General features: G+C 41.8%; 1 protein-coding gene across 1 annotated transcript; it reads right to left on the reverse strand.

Moving 5' to 3' along the window:
* Positions 1 to 5,171: 5,171 nt before the first annotated feature.
* Positions 5,172 to 18,651, reverse strand: LOC110172518 (eosinophil peroxidase-like). Its single transcript, XM_055162010.1, has 15 exons — positions 18,543 to 18,651; positions 17,865 to 17,931; positions 17,254 to 17,335; positions 16,655 to 16,839; positions 16,184 to 16,313; positions 15,299 to 15,428; positions 13,500 to 13,703; positions 12,055 to 12,382; positions 10,993 to 11,153; positions 10,555 to 10,813; positions 9,426 to 9,596; positions 8,641 to 8,878; positions 7,849 to 8,051; positions 7,727 to 7,759; positions 5,172 to 6,250 (listed from the first exon to the last, which is right to left on the reverse strand). The coding sequence occupies exons 2-15, from the start codon at positions 17,929 to 17,931 to the stop codon at positions 5,835 to 5,837; spliced, it is 2,607 nt and encodes an 868-aa protein (XP_055017985.1). The 5' UTR covers positions 18,543 to 18,651; the 3' UTR covers positions 5,172 to 5,834.
* Between the last annotated feature and the right edge of the window lie 354 nt (positions 18,652 to 19,005).

Here is a 19,005-nt window from a genome sequence, read left to right on the forward strand (position 1 = left end):
AACCAGGTAAACCAGGTCTAAACCAGGACTAAACCAGGTCTAAACCAGGTCTAAACCAGGACTAAACCAGGTCTAAACCAGGACTAAACTAAACCAGGTCTAAACCAGGTCTAAACCAGGTCTAAACAGGACTAAACCAGGACTAAACCAGGACTAAACCAGGTCTAAACCAGGACTAAACCAGGACTAAACAGGACTAAACCAGGACTAAACCAGGTCTAAACCAGGTCTAAACCAGGTCTAAACCAGGTCTAAACCAGGTAAACCAGGTAAACCTAAACCAGGTCTAAACCAGGACTAAACCAGGTCTAAACCAGGTCTAAAACAGGATTTAACAGGACTAAATCATGCTGTGTGGACCGTGTCTCTTCCTCTTCTATCAATAATATTTTTAATTTGGTTCAGTAAAGTCTGGGCTTTTTATTTTCTTTTAGCAGATAAAACATCTCGTGTGATGATTTCCTCGTCTTTGCTTCTCTACAGCAAATCAAGTAATCCAAAGTATTCAGATTACATTACTCATTTTAAGCAATTTGATGGATTATGTTACAAACTACATTTTGGGGTATGTAATCTGTAATCTGTAGGGGAATACATTTTAAAAGTCACCTTCCCAACACTGATTGTGTGTGAGTACATTTTCAGGTTTCTGTCATTGTTTACGACTCTACTGATAAACACTGAAAACATATTTTTTTTAAAGCAGAGTAATTGCAATTTGATTTCACTTGATACTTGTTTTTTTCCTGTCAGTTTGTTCAAATGTGTAAAAAATTTTACGTTTGACTGTTTTTTGGAGGTTTGAAGATTTTCTGTGATTTTTAGGTCCACCATTTCAAGCATGACCATAATATTTATGTTTTCAGTCATTTTTACACAGTGCAAATGTGACCCCCCTTCACCACCCCACACAGACCTATGCATGTGAATATACACACACTCATCCCCCAACACCCCCCAGTACCCACCCCAGGCCCTAATACAGGACTTTGTGGACTGGTGTCAGGAGAACCACCTCCTCATCAACGCAGGGAAGACCCAGGAGATGGTGGTGGACTTCCGCAGACGCCACTCTACTGCCCCCTCAGTGAACATCCAGGGAAGGGACATTGAGAGAGTGGACCTGGGTGTTCATCTGAACAGTAAACTGGACTGGACTCACAACACAGATGCACTGTACAGGAAGGGCCAGAGCAGGCTCTATCTCCTGAGGAGACTCAGGTCTTTTGGAGTGGGGGGGCCACTCCTGAAGACCGTCTATGACTCTGTGGTGACGTCAGCCATTCCATACGGTGTGGTCTGCTGGAGCAGCAGCATCACAGAGAGGGAGAGGAAGAAGCTGGACAAGGTCATCAAGAAGTCCAGCTCTGTCCTGGGCTGTCCCCTGGACTCAGTGCAGGAGGTGGGGGACAGGAGGGTCCTGACTAAGGTCATCTCTATGCTGGGCCATGAGTCTCACCCCCTGCAGGACGCTCTGTCTGCTCTGGAGAGCAGCTTCAGTGACAGACTGATTCCCCCTCGCTGTGTGAAGAAGAGTTTTCGCAGGTCTTTCCTTCCTGCTGCTGTCAGACTTTACAACAAACAAGCATGTGCCCTTCAACTATATCCATGTGCAATTATTTTTAAGTCTATTTTAAAATAGTTTTTAAGCCATTATTTATTATCTATTTCATTGCATGTTAGCTTTTTTCCTGCTGTCTTGATTTGCTCATTGCAACACTGGAATTTCCCTACTGTGGGACTAATAAAGGTATATCTTATTTTATCTTATACTACTACCCTCCTGTACATAATCCCTGAAAATCCCATAGAACTCCATAAGAAATCATAGGAAAACTCCAGCTGTGTTTGCTACACACCTGCACAAGGTGTAACAGGGTGAGTTGGGTTTGAATTGTAAAAATCACAAATTTGACCTTTTCGTAACAAGAGAAACCTGTAATAATCCACAATTTATGATTTTCTAGTGTTATGTCAGTGCAACCAAAAAATGTGCGGTTATAATGGACGTCAATGGGGCTTTAGGGGAAAACAGCATTTTGTGCAAAAACAAAAAAACTGTCAAAATCAGTGTTGATACTATTTTATGACATCCCCAGCCTCTGATAACCCCATCATATACAAGTTAAAATTAGTTGAAAGATTTAGAAAAAAAAAAAAATCTATTTTTTTCATGCACATAATTTGAAACTTTTGCTGTCAATAAAGGCATTTAAGGGGTTAAAATGTCAAAATATTATATATTTTGTGGTATGCATGATTAGAGCAGAAGTAAATGAAGACAATGATATAAAAAGTTGAAGAAAAGTCTGTATTACATTTTAAAAAGTATGATGTTCTTTTCCGATACACATTTTTGTCCCGAAGGACCACAGATGTAACTATTTGAGTTTGTGCAAAAACTTGAAAAATTTTCAAATCAATGTTGCCACTATTTTATGACATCCCCAACCTCATCAACCCCAACACAAACAAATTTAAATGATTTAATAAATATAGAAATACTCCAGTTTTTTCATTTTTTTCATGCATAAAATGTTGAGACTTTTGCTGTTAAAATGGCATTTAAAGGGTTAAATATATATATATATATATATATATATATATATATATATATATATATATATATATATATATATATATATATATAAATGTGTTTCTCACCTTCACGGTGGTTGGTCTCTCACCCTCATTCAGCTCGGGTCGTCTACCAGAGGCCTGGGAGCTTGAGAGTTCTGCGCAGTATTTTTGCTGTTCCCAGTACTGCACTTTTCTGGACTGAAATGTCCATTGTTTTTCCCGGTATCTGTTGTAGCCACTCTTCCAGTTTGGGGGTTACAGCCCCGAGTGCTCCGATCACCACAGGCACCACTGATGCCTTTACTTTCCAGGCTCTCTCCAGCTCTTCCTTGAGCCCCTGGTATTTCTCTAGCTTCTCGTGTTCCTTTTTCCTGATATTACATCGCTTGGTATTGCGATGTCAACCACCACGGCTCTGCTCTGTTTCTTATCCACCACCACTATGTCTGGTTGGTTCGCCATCACCATTCTGTCAGTCTGTATCTGGAAGTCCCACAGGATCTTGGCTCGGTCATTCTCCACAACCTTTGGAGGTGTTTCCCACCTTGATCCTGGGGTTTCCAGCCCGTACTCTGCACACATGTGCAAGTGGCTTCCCATTGGCTTCAAGGGTGGTTTTCCACAACCGCATTGAGTTCGCAATGAACGCCCTTAGAGTCCTGTTGATATTGTACAGCTTCAAGCACTCAGTGATCCATGTGTGTGGCATTGAGTCATAGGCTTTCTTGTAATCAATCCAGGCAGTGCACAGGTTGGTCTTACGGGTTCTGCAGTCGCGGGCGACTGTTCGGTCAACCAGGAGTTGGTGTTTGGCTCCCCTGGTGTTTTTGCCGATACCCTTCTGTGCTGCACTCATGTATTGATTCATGTGCCCACTTATCTTAGCCGCAATGATGCCTGACATGAGCTTCCATGTTGTGGAGAGACAGGTTATTGGCCGATAGTTGGATGGGACTGCACCCTTTGAAGGATCCTTTAGGATCAGGATCGTACGCCCTTGGGTTAACCATTCAGGGTGAGTCCCATCCCTTAGCAGCTGGTTCATTTGTGCTGCCAGGCGCTCGTGGAGGGCAGTGAGCTTCTTTAGCCAGTACGCATGGATCATGTCAGGGCCCGGTGCGGTCCAGTTTTTCATACCTGAGACTCTTCCCTGGATGTCTGCCACTGTGATGGTGACTGGATTCTGTTCAGGGAGGTTGCTGTGGTCTTCTCTCAGATCCACCAGCCACTGTGCATCGGTGTTATGTGATGCCTCCCTATATATATATATATATATATATATATATATATATATATATATATATATATATATATTTTTGGTATGAGCAGAAGTAAATGAAGACACTGATATAAAAAAGTTGGGCAAAATTCTGTACTGCATAAAAATATTGTGGTATTCTTTTTTGATGTACATTTTTGCCCTGAAGGAGCACAGATGTAAGTATGTTTAAAGGGTGCACGAGGGTTAAACCATGTCAGAATGTTACTGTTGTTATTATAATGGACTTGTGTTTTGTTTTATTCACATGTTTGAGTAACTCTTTATTATTAGTCTGTTTACATCTCCAAAACTCAAAATGTGACATCATAGAACAGCTCCTTTTACCTTTACTTCAGTTTCAGGGTTGAAATCCTCCAAATGATTCTAGTGATTGTTTTCAGTTTGAGAGAAAAACTCAGTCTGAATGTGCAGGGTTTGTGTGTTAATGTGTGTAAATGAAACAAAAGTCCAGGTCTGTTTGTGATGACCAGTGTTGGGGAGTAATAGATTACATATACTGGAGTTACGTAATCCGAGTACAAATTATGAGTAACTGTATTCAGTTACAGTTACTGTTTCAGTGAGTGGTAATTGGATTACAGTTACAGTGTTAAAATAAATGGATTACATGGTGGTATTATCCTGTTTTCACATTTTGGGCTATGTCCCTCCCGTGTGCCGTGTGTGGACCGCGCTTCTGCCTGTGTGCCTCTAAACCACAAATAACACCAGGTCTAAACCAGGACTAAACCAGGTCTAAACCAGGTCTAAACCAGGACTAAACTAGGACTAAAACCAGGAATAAACCAGGTCTAAACCAGGTCTAAACCAGGACTAAACTAGGACTAAAACCAGGAATAAACCAGGACTAAACTAGGACTAAAACCAGGACTAAACTAGGAACTAAAACCAGGACTAAACATCTTATGTTCAGATCCTGTATTTGCTTCTCTACAGTGAACAGTTGCTTATTCATGGAGACAATTTGAAGAGAACAAACAAGAATTTGCAGGATGTAGTTTTAAAAAGCAGGACAATATCAAGTAATCCAAAGTATTCAGATTACGTTACTCACTTTAAGTAATTTAATGGATTAAATTACAAACTACATTGCGGAGTGCGTAATCTGTAATCTGTAGGGGAATACATTTTAAAAGTCACCTTCCCAACACTGTGTGATGAGGAAACGACATTAGAACAGAGATTATAAAATAGTCTAATATGGACTCTTGAAAGGAGCTACAGCTGTTTGTGTGTTTATTTGTTTGTGTTTATCAGACTGATTGGTGCCGTGTGCAGTGACAATTAAAGAAAGACATTCATTGCATCATTTAATTAATATTAATACTGTTTTATTTATTCAAGAAAAAAAGACTGATTCATTTACATATTATAACTAACGAACCTCTTCATTCTCCCAGATTTACAGCTTCAAGTCTGCTGCGGCTTCATCGCTTGAAATTTAGCACATTAAAAGAATCATTCAGCATAATTCATAGAAAAGTCACTAAAATGTTCTTCTTGTTTAAACAATGTAAAATACTTAAATACTATACTTCATTATTTTCATCTCATTTTGAGTGTGGCTCTTTAAAATGTACTAATGCTTCTGTGTTTCTGTATAAACTTTATACTCTATAAATATACTATAAATCCTGAACACATTCACTGTGTTGTGCATAGAGTAATACACAGTATTGTAGAGCACAACACACTTCGGTTTCAAACCAGACCTTTTACAGTCTTGGTTTAGTTTTGTTTTGTTTTCCAGTTTGGGTTTTATTACTTGGATTTATTCAGGTTTGGTCGTGGTGAAGTCCTGTTTTTGTCCAAATTTAGTTCTAATTTTGTTCTAATTTTATTTAGATTTTATTCTGTCTAGATTTTGTTCTCCTTTTGTTTGGCTTTTTTCTGATTTTGTCTTGATTTTATTTAGATTTTATTCTTATTTTGTCCTGAGTTTGTCCTGGTCCTGTCCTGGTCCGGTGCCGCTTCAGAGCTCGTTCTTGTTCTCGAACAGCAGGTGTCCGGTGAACTGGCTGTCCTTCAGGATGCTGTTGCTGCCTTCACTGATGACGAGGTAGACTTCATCGCCCCTCTTCAGGCGGGTGATGGTGGTGCCGCTGGCCATGATAGAGCCGCCGTGGTGTGTGTTGTAGGAGTGCAGGAGGCGGTTCCCGTTGAGCATCATGTCTACGCCCACAGAGGCGTCCTTGATGACCAGAGTCATGTGGAACTCATAGACTCCGGCGACTTTGCACTCGAAGCGGCCGCGCTTCTGGTTGTAGTGCCCCGGGTGGTTGTACAGCACGTCTTGGAACACGATGGCTTTGTGCTCTGCGGGGAAGTTGTTGCCCAGGCGAGCGGAGAAGGCCACATTAGGGGTTCCGCTAGGGGGTCCTGGGGGTCCTGGAGGAAAACAGACATGTTAAACATCATAGCAATTTCCTTTCTTTTTAACTTACAGTACCATAACTTAAAGGACATTTAAATGTGTATGGCCGTTTTTGATGATTCTCTAATTTTGACTTATTCTGCTGGGATAATACCAGTGAAGTTAAATACCTTGGCCTCATTCTAGATTAAATTTCATATTTATCGGTCACACAAAATACTTGGCGAAGAAGATTAAAACTAGTCTCAGTTGCTTTCGTTTCATACGTAAAGATCTATCGCTCCACACCTCTAAACTATTCATGAAGGCAATGATCTCTTATCGATCTTATTGTATCACCTCATGGTCCCAGGCTCCTCAACTACATTGAAACCGCTTTGTTCATTATACAAACTGACCCTTAAGATCCTTGACAAAAAGCCCAAACACCAGCACCACTGTGACATTATAAAGAAACATCAACCTTTTAACTTTGAAAATGTTACCAATTTTAATAATCTTAAATTCTGTTTTAAGTGTCTTAACTGAGATACACCACTGCACTCAGAATTTGCCAGGATCATAAAATGTTCACACAGAGCGAACACAAGAGGCGCTACTCGTGGTGATTGTGTTGTTCCTCGGTACAGGACGACTCTTGGTCAGTCCTCGTTCTCTTTTAAAGGGGCCACTCTGTGGAACGTTTTACCAGCTCATTTAAAATTGGAAACCAATAACAACAAATTTAAAAGGAAATTAAAATTATTGTATGTTTCCAATTAAAAATGCATCCATTGAAAATGTACTGTATATATTTTCTGTGTATGTAATTTATGTGTCTTGTATTCTCTGTTTTTATGTGTGTAGTTTATATTTTTATATGGACAGGTGTTGAAAACTAACACTTGTGCTAAAACACTCAAAGCAATGCATCTGGCTTGTCTACTGTGATTGTGATGTCGTTAATAAACATAAAAAATATATATACATTATAGTTTTACACCAATCAAAGAAGCAAGTGTGAAGAAACGTTGAAGTAGAGTAGAGTTCTGTTCTAGAGAGTTCCTCACTGATGATCAACACACTGATCAACAGAACTGACCAAAACTGTCCAAATGGTTGAACTCAAGTCAGGACTATTTTTCTCAGGTTTGATTTATTTTAGTTTGAAGTCCCTATTTTACACAAAATGTCTCTTCTGAGCTTTAATCAATGTTATAATGTTCTGTTCCACCTTGTGATGTCATGAAGCAGTAGTTTTCAAGTGAACAGCTCCTTTTACATTTAATTCAGTACAGCTTGGCAAGTCCAGGTCTGAAATAATCTAAATGATTCTAGTGAAGGTGTGTGGAGTTTAAAAACACATTGGAGCACTTCCTGTATCACCACATGACATCACAAGTGTTTTTTTGTTTGAGAGAAGAACTCAAAATCTGCAGGGTTTGCGTGTTAAACTCCGGATATGTTTTGGATGTTATGTGGATAAAACATGACAACACTAGTGAGTTTACCTGGAGGTCCTGGAGGTCCCGGGGGTCCTCGCACTGCAAACACAGACAGAAGACACTGTTAGTCCCATTGTCCCTGACACAGCTTCAGAGGGGGTGGGGTTAGGGGGTGTAGAGGGACTCACATTGGTTCTCCTCCCAGGGAGACAGGTCCAGCTCCGGGATGTCGCTACAGGAGTCGTAGCCGGTCCCTCGGGGCCGGTACTGGAAGGGCTCCCGGGGGACCTCTGTGATGCCGGTGTTGTCACAGATGATCCGGGCCAGGGACACGTCACGGAGGGCCCGTCTCTGTCTCTCGGTGAACACACCTTCATTCTCCCACCACAGTCTGCACACAGCACAATGGCACAAGGGTGAAAAAAAAAAAAAGTGAAAAACATGATTATGTAAAACAATTGGGGTAGGGACTCCATAAGTTTTTTAAACTTCATCCTCCTCCTTTTGAGCACCAGGTCCCAAATATGTTCATGTACATATCACTATTTTTGTTGCTGTTTTTGAATTTTGTTGTACCTGGCTCAAACAAATAAAGAAATGAAATGAAAGGGTCATTTTAGCTTCATTATAACAAACACATCGATAGAGAAAAGAAAACCCTGTGTCCAGTCAATCATTACTTCTCCTCATGACCTCTTATGTAGAGCTGAGTTATATTTGTATTGCAGTGTTCTATACTTTACTTTCACTTGTACATCTACATTTATACAATCTTTCTATGTTTGCTTCTTATTTGAATTTATTATCACCATTTACATTTTTGTCTTTAGTATTAGATTATATTGTGATGTGTGAGCTCCTGTGTCCAAATCATTTCCCTGTGAATCAATGAAGTTTGTCTAAGTCTATGATATTGGTTCAGTATTTTGACCCTTGACTCATGTCCCTCCCTTAAACCCCCCACACCCCTGCAGTGGTACCTGTCCCCCTGGCGTATCCTCTGGAACTGATCGGCGATGAGGCAGGCGAACATCGGGCCCACCCTGCCCCCGGGGACCAGGGGCTCGGACATGCCTGCCAGCCACGGGTCGATGTTGTCTGGGGTCCCGTACAGGTCCATCAGCTTCTGCGCCAGGTTATTGTTCCCCAGCACCTGCCCCAGCTCTGCCACCGTCTTGGGCTGGGACAGGCCGCAGAAGCCCCTCCACGCGTTGTAGCCTGGAGGACGGAGCGCACAGTGAGAACATGGCTGGTTTACATGACCAGTTTACTTTTTTGACTGATGACGTAGCTAATGAGGCTTGAGCACAGGTTCTGGTTTCTATACCGTCTCAAGAGTATTTTTAGACCTGCTTTAGTCCTGTTTTAGACCTGGTTTGGTTCTACAGTCCTGGTCAAGTCCTATAGTCTCATGTCAGACTTGGTTTGGTACTAGATCAATGATGATTTACCCCAGGTTTACCCCTCGCAGGCCTGGTTTAGTCCTATTTCTAACATGGTTTTGTCTTAGTATAGTCCACTTTGTTTAGGTCTGGTTTAATCTCGGTTTAGAATTTGTTTAGTCCAAGGTTTAGACCAAGTTTAGTCCTGTAAAGTTTTAATATATGTAGTCCCTCGTCGTGATTTTTGTTCTTGTTTAGACCATGTTTAGTCCGGGCTTAGTTCTATTTTAAACCTAAGTGAGAGTACCCGTGTGGGGGGTGCTCGTGTGGGGGATACCCGTGTGGGGGGTGCTTGTGTGGGGGGTGCTCGTGTGGGGCAGTACCTGGAAGGCCGTGGTCCCGTCCCCGCTGCATGTTCAGAGAGCCCAGGTCCAGTGCTACAGCCTCGGTGAACTTGAAGAGCTTCTCGCGGAGCTCGTCGGGCATCATGTGATTCTGTGTGTTGAGTTTGGCCTGAGTGCCCACCATGCCACGCAGGAGGGGGTCCACTCCACCTGCAGGGGGCACCAGCACACAGGGACAGGGTCACATATGTGCACATTTATACATTTTTATACTAGTATACTGTTTATGTATATGTGCACTTTCAACACAGTAATGAGCAGCACAGTCTGCACATAGAGAAGATGAGCTGATGTATGTGTGGAGATTTAAAAAACAGACTATCCAAGGGTTTCATCTGGGGACAATTAACCATTTTTAAATGAAAATCTTGTCTAGTGAATAGTAAAGAGTCCTCATGTGCCCTTCTAAAGAAAAACTGTGCATAAACATGATGACATAAAACATGCCCCGCTTCAGCACATTCAAGTGTCTCTAGCTTTTCAACAGACTGGGCACATGCAGGGAGCCACACTGGCCACTAGGGGTCACAAACAAACTGGATATTCGGGGGTTTGGAGCTGGCTGCTGTCCTGAAACAATTTAAATCAAATATTGTCTCTTTGAAAGAGGAAAGGTCCTCACAAAGTCTCAGATCAGGAGGAAGTGTTAGTCTGAAGCCCGTGAATATATTTGTATGAAATCATGAAGCGTTTTAAGCCTTAAAGGTACATCATGTACATTTTCTGGTAGAGGGTCTAACACCTGCTTGTCTCCATAGAGATGATATTGTATTGCCTTGAATGTTCCTTTGCATGGCATTAAACTTATCTATCTCCATGGAGACAATGAATCCTTCAATAGTATTTGGGCAATAGCATGCCTGTTCATGGGCTCAGCCTCCTGATGTACAGTGTCAGTTTATGGACAGGTGACTGTTCAAAACATAATATCTGGAATTGCCCGTTGCTAAGGCAACTGTTCATCATCCTTAAATTCATGGACTGAATGCACTTAGATAATAACCACACTGTGGAACATTCCAGACTAAGTTCCAGCATCAGCAGGTGGCAGACGCACATAGTGCCCCGTTTCTCAAAATCCCATAATACTCAGTAGTGAGGGCTGTACCTTCAAAGACCATCCTCCAGGGGACGAAGAAGGCTTTGTGCAGCAGGGGGCTCCTGTAGATGGGGTGCTCCTGGTACTGCTCGTTGAAGCGGGAGATGGTCGGCTTGATCATGAGGTGCGCGAAGCGGTAGGCAGCGGTGGCGAACATGTTGGAGATACTGGGATCCACCCTGTCGTCGTAGCCTGGGTACAAGGACAGACGGCTGGCCATCACATCAGGGCCCACGATGTGCCGCAGGTAGTCCCTGTACGTGATCACCTGAAGGAACGGGCAGAGGGAGGGCCAGAGTTAGCCTGAGACACTGCTCTATTTTGTGTGTGTGTGCGTGTGTGTGCGTGTGCGTGTGTGCGTGTGTGTGCGTGTGTGTGCGTGTGTGTGTGTGTGTGTGTGTGTGTGTGTGTGTGTGTGTGTGTGTGTGTGTGTGTGTGTGTGTGTACCTGTGAAACAGCCCCCTGGATCTTGCGGGCCTCTTGGTACAGTCTCTCCCCACCCCAGTGAGGGTTGAGCAGTGCCAGCCTGCGGGCCAGGCGATTGTGCTCCCTCAAAAAGAGCGTGTGCAGCGCTGTCAGAGCGATGTTCTCATCCACACGCCCGTCACCTGCACAATGACAACAACTTTAAAGCTCTTGTCTCACACTACATGGACTCTTGTTAACTTTAATGTTAGACTGTTGTTACTTCCTCACAAACAGACCTGGAGTTGTGTTTTGTTTCATTCACACATGTTTGAGTAACTCTTTCTTATTAGTCTGTCTGCATCTCCAAAGCTCCATGTGATGTCATGAGCCAGTAGGTTTCAAGTGAACAGCTCCTTTAACTTTTAGTTCAGTAAACTTTGGCAATCTCTTTGTGAAATTATCCAAATGATACTGGGGAACTTGTATGGAGTTTAAAAACACAGTAGAGGATTTCCTGTGCTTTAACATGACATCACAAAGTGGAACAGTGTTTTCTGTTTGAGTGAAGTCTAAATGTGCAGGGTTTGTGTGTTAAACCAGTGTAAATGAACAAAACACAACTGCAGGTGTGTTTGTGATGAGGAAATGACATTAGAGCATAGACCGAAAATAGTGTTTCTTCAAAGGTTCTGCACACAATATTTTTCGAGTAAATAATTCCCCAGTGCACATATATTGTATATGCCACTTTTGAGGGCAAAATAAGTCTACTGAGCATTTCTGCATCTAATTATAAGGCATTTTACTGTCAGTAGTCAGGAAGTGTGTGTAAGCAGCAAGTTCTTGTTACTGTAAAAGTGACAAAAACTCAACAAACTTGTGAATAATTAGGATGCTCAGAATGTCTAAGGTAAGTGAGGAACTTTGGAAACACTGTTTAAAATGAGCTAGTTCTGTTTTTCACATTTTTAAGACAGTAAAAATCTGGTAAGGGTGCCTTTAAAGATCCAAAATGTCCCTCCATACCCAGAGGATATGAGCTAAACGTCATGATCATATTAGACTGATCAGAAGAGCATTAGAATACTCCGTCCAACTCACCCGCCTTGAAGCAGGGCACCTCCTGTGCGTTGGAGTCGTTGGTGATCTTCGCCCTGGTGGCACACATGTTTATGTCCATGGTGCTGAAGGGCAGGAGCTCGCGCCCGTTGTCATCGTACTGCTGGTTGACCCTCAAGAGGCCCTCATCTGAGGAGAGATTCCGGAGAGCCCGGGCCTGGGTCTGGTCTGACCCGTACACCTGCCCCAAGTCCACGAAGGCGGTCAGGGCATTCATCTGCTCCCTGACCGCACTGCCCGTACACACCGGCGACGAGCGGATGAACGGCATGCACCCGCCCTGGGGCAGCCGCGGGTCTCCACTGGGCACCTGGGCACAGGGGGCAGGGTTATACATAAACTTAACTCCACCCACAACCACATTTCAAACAGAACAGCTCAACTGAGCAGAACCTGGAGGACTAAAGGGGAGAGTGTGGGGGAGGAGGGGCGGGGTCTGGAGGACTAAAGGGGAGAGTGTGGGGGAGGAGGGGCGGGGTCTGGAGGACTAAAGGGGAGAGTGTGGGGGAGGAGGGGCGGGGTCTGGAGGACTAAAGGGGAGAGTGTGGGGAGGAGGGCGGGGTCTGGAGGACTAAAGGGGAGAGTGTGGGGGAGGAGGGGGCGGGGTCTGGAGGACTAAAGGGGAGAGTGTGGGGGAGGAGGGGCGGGGTCTGGTGGGGCAGGGTCTGGGGGTCAGATACACAGTGTGATTGGTCTAACAGGTATCCACACTTCAAACTCCAGTTATGAGTGATGTCATGTAGTAGAAATTGCAGTGACCACTGAAACTAGGACACACAAAGCTGCTAATTGACCTAGTTTGCATTAAAATGACCAAAATGAGGAACATGTATCTGTTAGCCCCGCCCACTTCATCCATTCTCTCATGTTGATCCACAGACATGACAACTGTTATATAACAATGAATATTTACAGGCACTTGGTTCCACATAGTTTAAATCTTCAGACTCAGGGATCTCCAGCCTGTAGACTAGTAACTGTCAGCAGCTCTCTGCTCTCTTACAAGTTGCTTGCCAAAGGAATTCTGAATTATACATATTATACTGTAAATGTGTTACTTTGAACTTTATGCACTAATAAATGGATAATGGTTTAATGATCTATAGGCATCTAACTGTACATTTAAGTCTTGCTCTTTTGTATCGAAACAATTTCTTGCGACTGCTAAAGTGAGTAGCTCTCCGGCATTTTCATTTTGTAAAGGAGCTCACCGGATGCAAAAGGTTGGAGATCCCTGCTTTAACTAGTCTGACTGGACAAAAAAGCTATGAAAAGCGAGTGGTATAGGCAGCTGAAATGCATCACCCTATCTGGGACATTCTCTGATCTGAAAACCACCAGAGTGGATTGTTTCAGGTGAGGACCTGACTGTATCTGCATAAGCTCCTGTTGGATCTATCTTCTTGCACACAGATGGAGAGTGGTACCTCTATGGGGAAGCAGGGTAAAGAACGCTCACACGTCTTCTCACAGGTCTCAGTGGAGTTGAAGGAGCTGATGACCGGAGAGTGAGGGGTCAGGGTCAGGTCATGGTCAGTCCACTGACCAAAGAAGGTCACCATCATGGAGAAGAGAGGGTCATCGTCCACTGTGTTCCCCGTGCTCAGGATGTGGTTGGACACGTTTCTCACCTGCACCACCAAAATAACATCATCAGAATGAGCAATACCAAAGAAGTCGACAGGTGCAGCGCAAGAATCACTGCATTAAAGCTACAGTATGTAACTTTCTAGAGGCAGTAAGTCACCTGCAGGGAAATAAAGCTACTTTGAAACATTCTTCATGGAGATAGACATGTTTTAAATCATACTGTGGAAGATTATAGCCAAAGGAAGAGCATTTCTAACGAGGTCCTCCTCCAGGTCAAAGAAGAGTCATGTTTGTGGAGAAGCAAGCCCGCTCACAGTAACAAAGATTTTTCTACATTTTTCAGTGCAATAAAAATATTTATTTTAGTCAATTTTTCACTAAAAAGTTACATACTGTGGCTTCGTAACGAATAGGTAAATGTATTTTAAATAATGGTTGATTAGAGTTTTACAGCTGACAGGTAACATTTGCAAGAAAAAACACTTTGCCTATTCAAAAAAACAGTTTTCACTCCAAATCTCCATGAGCTGTTTTGACCCACAATGGCCACTAGAGGGCACAAGAGCATCTACTAAGAAACTCCATTTTCAATTCTATTTTACTTTGCCTTTGGGCCCGGTCAAGCAGAAGTAAACATCAAGGCCAAAAATTCAAGTTAATGCATCTGATATAAAAATGTATTGAACAGATACATATGTACTCTAGTTTATGAAACTGTTGACCTTTTTTCTGTACCATTTTTGGTTCTAAAGTTCCATATGTTTTAAACAGACCATGTATGAAACATGGAACAAACATTATTTCCCAAATTTCAAAGACCTGCAAATCATGTCAATAAATGTATTTCATCATATCTTGTGTTATTCCATCTTTGAACTGTTGATGAAGGTACAGGATTTTTCAAAAAAAAAAAGTCTTTAAAATGATAAAAATTTGCTTGGAAGGACTGACATATTTATAGAAATAGTTTCCTTTCATTTTGAAGTAATATTAAAGTATTTGGAAGAAAAAAGCAACAAATGATGTAAAATCATGCACCTTCTACCTTTTACAGTTTTCCCTCTGTTACCATGACCTTTCTTAATAAAAAAAATCTCATGAGTCAAAAAGTAAGAGGTTTTTCAACCTAATCTTGTACCATATGGTAGAAAACTATATGAAGTAAATATTCAAACCAGTTTGTTAAGGATATGGAAGTGAGAACCAAGAGTTATCACTGTTTGGATTTATTGCCCAAAAAGTGCTGCATATTTCATTCCCTCCGTTACCGACATGAGTTTTTACATTTTTTGTCAACAACTTGAAAGAATATCACAGGTTTAACTTGATCCTGTTGGAGTGTAACTCTTTCCTACATTCTGATACTTTACTTATTTCAATAGTCCCTCTAGTTTCTGAATAAGAGACATTTGAATGTCAAAAATCTGCCCCTGTTTCCCTCTGTTACCACTTGATCAGACCCTTTGTAAAAGCCAATAAATATGTATTTAAAATGAACTTCTAGAACATAACAGACCCAAACCTAATATTTTCACTCACTCATTACAATGGGCCACACTCACTCTTCACCTCCACATGATTCATTCAGTTTTTTCTAAAGATTCCAATAAGACTGGGGGAAGGCAGAGAAGTGTACCAGTGGAAGGGTGTGCTGGTTGATCTTGACATCGGGGTCCCAGCCCTTGGGCAGAGATATTCCGTCCTGGTACTCTGCCGCCAGGAGGCGCCGGAAGGGGGTGTTGGATGCTCCCCACAGCGGGTGCTTCCTGCAGACAAACACCTCTGTTAGACTCACTGTACTGAGCCTGGGCTCTGCAGACAGGCTCGCCCCTGCCACAGGACAAATCACACTTCTGTATGTGTACACTGCAGATTAACTGGAAATGAGCCTTTCACTTCAGAATATAGATATGGCATAAATATATAAATAAAAAGAAACAAATAATTATAAAACCATGTCACACAATACTAACATTTCAAAATCAGTATTCAGTACTGATTCCAATAAAGACACTTTTTTTTTAGACAATAGAATCATTTTCCACATTAAATCAAAGTACTTTCTTTTCTATTCCCATGTGTCTTATATGTGTGTAATGGTCAGTGGTGCAGTAAGTTCATGTGTGTGGTCCATGTGTGTGTACTAGTCTATGTGCTCTGACACTTGTTCTGATTCAGTTCTACATCATTCTAAACACATTCAGGAAAGGTTCATTTCTGTCATGTCAGTGTGACTTTTTTGTATTGATACCTGCAAAAAAAATTGTATTGAGTTTCAATACTAGTTTTAGTATAAATTCATCACAACTCCATCACAGTAATTCAAACAAATGAAGTTTCAGTTGCATTTTTTTGTTTGTTTGTTTGTTTGTTTTTTAGTTTTGTTTTTTTTAAATGTATGAATAAAAACAAAGTTATCCCTAACTTAACCGAACATATCTAAGACAAAATGATACAGTGTAAGCGACTGTGCTGACTGTATAGATGATGGTGCTGGTTCAGCAGGGGGCGCTGTACTCACAGGTTGTTGCACACAGAGTTGGCAGTGCGGTACTTGTACAGGTTGGGCACACTGGAACAGGAGGGTTCTGCAGTGAGGCGGGCACAGCCGCTCTCTGCTGCCACCGCGGCCATGTCGTTGTCTGTCAAGTCTGAGGGTGAAGAGGAAGAGGAGGAAGAGGAGGAAGAGGAGGAGGAGGTTAGTGACAGGTACAGGGCACAGCAGAAGAAGAGCTCTGAACTGAACATCTGACTGGACACTGCATTTTAAAAACAGCCCCTGAAACCAAGGTCTGCTGCATGATGTGACCACAGCTCAGGTCTCACCAACTTGTAATAAGTTCATATATATATATATATATATATATATATATATATATATATATATATATATATATATATATATATATATATATATATAGATATAGATAGATAGATAGATAGATAGATAGATATATATATAGATATATAGATATTATTCATTATCACTCACTGGTGCTGTTGGAGGTGTCGCGTCTGCGTCTGATGTGATGTAATTCTGGGTTCTGGAGGTAGTTCAGGGCGATGTTCATGTAGTCTGCACACCTCGCTGCCTCTCGGGTCTGTCCCACCGGGCTCTTCATGAGCCTCAGGCGATCTGCAGGAGACGCCAAGTTCCTCCTCACCCGAGACAGGCTCCTGCAGCGGGGCACAGGGAGGAGCGGGGGTCAGGGTGGGGTTTATATGAAGCCTTGTGGCTGGGGTAACCAAAAGGCCACAAGAGGGAAATGTCAAAGATAAAGTCTGGTGACAACAGCTAGGGGGCGCTGCACATCTGCTCTTTTAGGTGGGCAGCAAAATGGCTGATACAGTTTTGCTTTGACAAACGTTTCTCCTCAGAGCATGTTCTAGACAGAATCCATGCACAGAATATCAGCAGACCTTATTAGTCACTACAGAGTAAAAATATGTATCAAGTTAGAATAAAAAGAACATGTCTGACTTCTAGAGACTGTAAATGCAGTTAAATATGACTTCACTGTGCAAAGTGTGACGGAGTCAATAGTACAAATAAACACTGTAAAAAGTCAAGTATAACAGAGTAGTACTCACTCCCTCCTGGAGTACTCGTAGGCTGAGTCCACACTGACTTTGGCCGCTCTCACAGCTCTCTGGATCTCAGCTCGGCTCAGATCTGGAACACACCAGTGACACCATCAGGAGAGAGAAGCACAGACCAGCACAACATCTGCACGACACTCAAACATGACTCAAACTGAATCAAATGGAACACTTTTGTCAAGAGGAACCACAACTTATTCTCAAGTAAGAGTACTGTTAGTTCAATATAAATATTATTCAAGTAGACGTAAAAGTATGCTACTATAAAAGTACAATTTCATTAAAAAAATATGCTCAAATAAAGGTAGGCAAGTACCCACAGTGTTTATAGACTCAGTTTACAGAGTGTCCTGACTCGGCCGGTCTACATCACTCTAAACCTGGAGATTCTTCTCCGTCAGAGCAAATTATCTTTTAAGACAATCTTTCATTTGGCAAATTTGAAAAGTCACTTTCTGACATCAAATGTTAAATTGTGGATTTACTGTTTGGATATTTCTCTCAAAAACTGAATTGCTCATAGATGGACGTGGACCATGTCCTCCTGCAGAACACTGGAGAACCTACAGTTAGTGTTTATAGTGGAGAAAGTGTGGACTCACCTGCCTGCACCTGCCACTGCACACACAGCAGCACTGCCAGGGCCAGCACGCTCACACACACTCTCATCTGCACAAGAACATGAACAGTGAGCGTTAGAATGTGAGAGGAAGATCACACAGACAACAGTTACATTTAAAGCATCACTATGGAACTTTCTAAACCATACTTCAGAACATTCTCCATGGACATGAATATATTTGTGTGTGGAATTATAGCCAAGATAACAACACCTCCATGGAGACGAGCAGGTGAAGGCTCTCCTTCACACAAACAAGAGTCAGGTTTGTGGAGATGCAAGTCTGCTCAAGTAATGACACCTGTTTCTTTATGCAATAAAAAAATAATATAAAATAAAATAATACTAAAAACAATGAAATTTACTGTAGTCTGTGTTGGAGCTAAAAAGTGACAGACTGAAGCTTTAAGGGAATCCTAAATTCAATCCACATGAACTTGAACTTCATATCAATGGATTTTATTTGTTGAATTTTTATTGAAAAATACATAAATAAATAAAACAGCTAAAATGTACATAAATGTTTAAAATGTATTGAAAGTGTATATAAATAAAGGTAATTTATTATTATTAAAATGTTTTGCAATTAAAGTACATCTCATTAAAAAAGTTTCTGACATAAAAATCCTGTATAATATAATGGTGGAAGTGGTGCTCTCACCTTTGCTGTCGTCTTGCAGAAGGTTCAGAGTTGGATACCTGCTGAAGCAGCAGCATGCCTTTTTATACACAGCCGAGCGCTATCATCTGTACTTTTTTTTTTTTTTTTTTTCCCGTCCACTTCCTTGGAGGAAGAGGCTGTGTGCGGTAAAGGTAAAGGTTTGTGTGGGTGTGTGTGGGCACCATGCCCACTAATCTAACTACTACACTATTTGTAAAATATGTGATCATACGAGCTCTTTATGTAAGCGCGTCAGATGGAATAACACAGGATTAGAAAACATAGAGACAAACAAGAGTTTCCCGACTTGTGTAGAGCATTGTTTCATTTCTATTGTTCTGCATTGTTCCACTTTTATAGCCTAATTAAAGATGCATTGTGTAACTTTTCTAATGGAATGTTGGTCAAATGCTTTTCTCTATGGAGATCTTATTTCTTTGTCTGGAATGTTGCACAGTATGGC

The sequence above is a fragment of the Boleophthalmus pectinirostris genome, unplaced genomic scaffold (assembly GCF_026225935.1).
Source record: "Boleophthalmus pectinirostris isolate CB_2022bp ecotype Guang Dong unplaced genomic scaffold, ASM2622593v1 HiC_scaffold_4, whole genome shotgun sequence".
NCBI classification, from domain to species: domain Eukaryota; kingdom Metazoa; phylum Chordata; class Actinopteri; order Gobiiformes; family Gobiidae; genus Boleophthalmus; species Boleophthalmus pectinirostris.

What these genes read in the sequence shown, in the direction of transcription:
- LOC110172518 (XM_055162010.1), bottom strand. Translation starts at nt 17,931, where the DNA reads ATGAGAGTGTGTGTGAGCGTGCTGGCCCTGGCAGTGCTGCTGTGTGTG. An exon ending in TCCAGGGGGCTGTTTCACAG is followed by an intron (nt 10,814 to 10,992) that starts GTACACACACAC and finishes CCGTTCCTTCAG; the next exon opens with GTGATCACGTACAGGGACTA. An exon ending in GGGACCTCCAGGACCTCCAG is followed by an intron (nt 6,251 to 7,726) that starts GTAAACTCACTA and finishes GTTTTCCTCCAG; the next exon opens with GACCCCCAGGACCCCCTAGC.